The following is a 2,159-nucleotide window of genomic DNA, read 5'->3' on the forward strand; positions in this document are numbered from 1 at the left end:
ATGAATAACCTTGAGGGTGCTTTGCATAAGGAGCACTTATTTTGGAAAGAAAGGGCTAAAGTTAAATGGCATTTGGAGGGCGACAGAAACACAAAATACTTTCACAAGATTTATAAGATAAAGAGTGCTACTAATAATATATATGCTCTTATCATTGATGAAAATCTTGTTTTTGATCAAGAGACCCTTAGTTCTCATGTGGTTGATAATTTCAAGAATCTATTCTCTTTTCCCGTGGGAACAAATATAGATTTAGACCTCATCAAGGATATCATTCCTAATCTCATTAGCCATGAAGATAATCAATTGCTCATAAATATCCACACTGACATTGAAATCAAAGAAGCGGTTTTCAACTTGAACAAAGATGGAGCTCACGAGCCTGATGGTTTTAGAGCCTTCTTCTTTCAGCACTACTAGGACATTATTCATTAGGATGTCATTGAGGCGGTTAAACACTTCTTTATCTCTTATTATATTATGCCTAATTATAATGTAAAACTTTGATTCTCCTTCCTAAAATATATAATGTTGATTCTATTGAGCTTTTTAGACCTATAACTTTAGCTAACTTTAAGTTTAAAATCATCTCTAAGGTTATTGCAAATATACTTTCTCCCATTATATCAATAATCATTTCCAAGGAGCAAAAAGGTTTTGTTCAAGGGAGATGCATCAAAGAGTGTATTAGGCTTACTTCTGAAGTTGTTAACTTGATGCACAAGAAATCATATGGTGGTAATCTGGTTATGAAAGTGGACATTGAAAAGGCTTTTAATTCTATTAACTGGTTGTTCTTGACGCAAGTTCTTAAGCAATTTGGTTTCAACGATATTTTAAATAACTGGATTTGGACCATCCTCCATTCTTCTAAGATTTTGATTTCTTTCAATGAAAATCTGCATGGGTTTTATGAGTGTGGCAGATAAGTGAGACAGGTTGATCCCCTATCTCCTATCCTTTTTTGCATTACTGAAGAAGTCCTTAGCAGGAGCTTAACCAATCTAGCCATTCAGAATAAAATCAAGCTTATCCTTGGCCCTAGAGTTTCTGAAGTGCCATCTCAGTGCTTGTTTACTGATGATGTCATGGTGTTTTTTAGAGGTTATATAGGCACCATAACTTCTCTCATTAACTTGTTCTCTAGATATGTTATTCCTTCAGGTCAAATGGTGAATCCTTAAAAATCTCACATCTTTATTGGTTCTGTTATTGAGACTAGGATCCACCACATTGCTAATCAGTTGGGGTTTAAGATAGGGTGCCTTCCCTTTTCTTATTTGGGTGTTCCTATCTTTAAGGGTAAACCTAAAGTTAGGCATCTTAGACATATCCTTGACAAAGTTAAATCTAAGTTAACCAAGTGGAAGGGTTCTCTCCTTAGCTTTGCTGATATTTTAAATGGTTAAATCCTTTATCGCTTCAATGCTTGTTCACAACTTCACTATTTATTCTTGGCCCATGTATCTGATTAAATAAATTGGAGAGAAGCATTAAGAATTTCATTTGGTCTGGAGATATCACTAAGACAAAGCTTGTTAGTGTGGTTTGAGCTAAGGTGTGCAAACCTCTGGAAGAGGGTGGTTTAGGTGTTAGGCCTTTTCCACCCTCAATGAAGCTTTCAACATGAAATTATGCTGGGATCATTTGAGCTCTTCTAAAAATTGGGCTCACTTGCTAAAATATAGAGTGCTTAGAGAAGACATTCCTATCAAGTACCACATTGCTTCTTCTATTTGGAGCAATGTTAAAAGTGATATGGATTGTGTTACTTTAAACACAAAAATTGTTTTGGGAAATGGTTGTAACATAAACTTTTGGCTTGATTATTGGTGTGGTCCTCCCCTTGTGAATCTCATTCAAGACCATAATGGTATCAACACAAACATTATGGTTCTTGGAATTTTCCTATTCATATAATCAACAAGAATTTATTTTTGATTGCATATCAAGTTACTGTCCATTTGGATAGCATTGAAAATAATAAAGTTTGGATTCACTCTAGCTCTAGTGATCTGACTCTGAAAGACGCATACATATTCAAGTCTAAAATCACTTTGCCTCTTATATGGGTCAAGCAGATTTGGAATGCTCATACTCTTCCTTCCAAGGCTTTCATTGTCTGGAGGCTCTTTCACAATTGTTTGCCAACTGTCATA

The 2,159-nt window shown here is 35.1% G+C and overlaps 1 protein-coding gene across 1 annotated transcript; it reads left to right on the top strand.

The window, feature by feature from the left end:
- On the top strand, positions 1-929 carry LOC127136444 (uncharacterized). Its single transcript, XM_051062999.1, has 2 exons — positions 1-388; positions 568-929. Exons 1-2 carry the CDS (start codon positions 1-3, stop codon positions 927-929), a joined length of 750 nt encoding a protein of 249 aa, XP_050918956.1.
- The last annotated feature ends 1,230 nt before the right edge of the window (positions 930-2,159 follow it).

The sequence above is a fragment of the Lathyrus oleraceus genome, chromosome 4 (assembly GCF_024323335.1).
Source record: "Lathyrus oleraceus cultivar Zhongwan6 chromosome 4, CAAS_Psat_ZW6_1.0, whole genome shotgun sequence".
NCBI classification, from domain to species: Eukaryota; Viridiplantae; Streptophyta; class Magnoliopsida; order Fabales; family Fabaceae; genus Lathyrus; species Lathyrus oleraceus.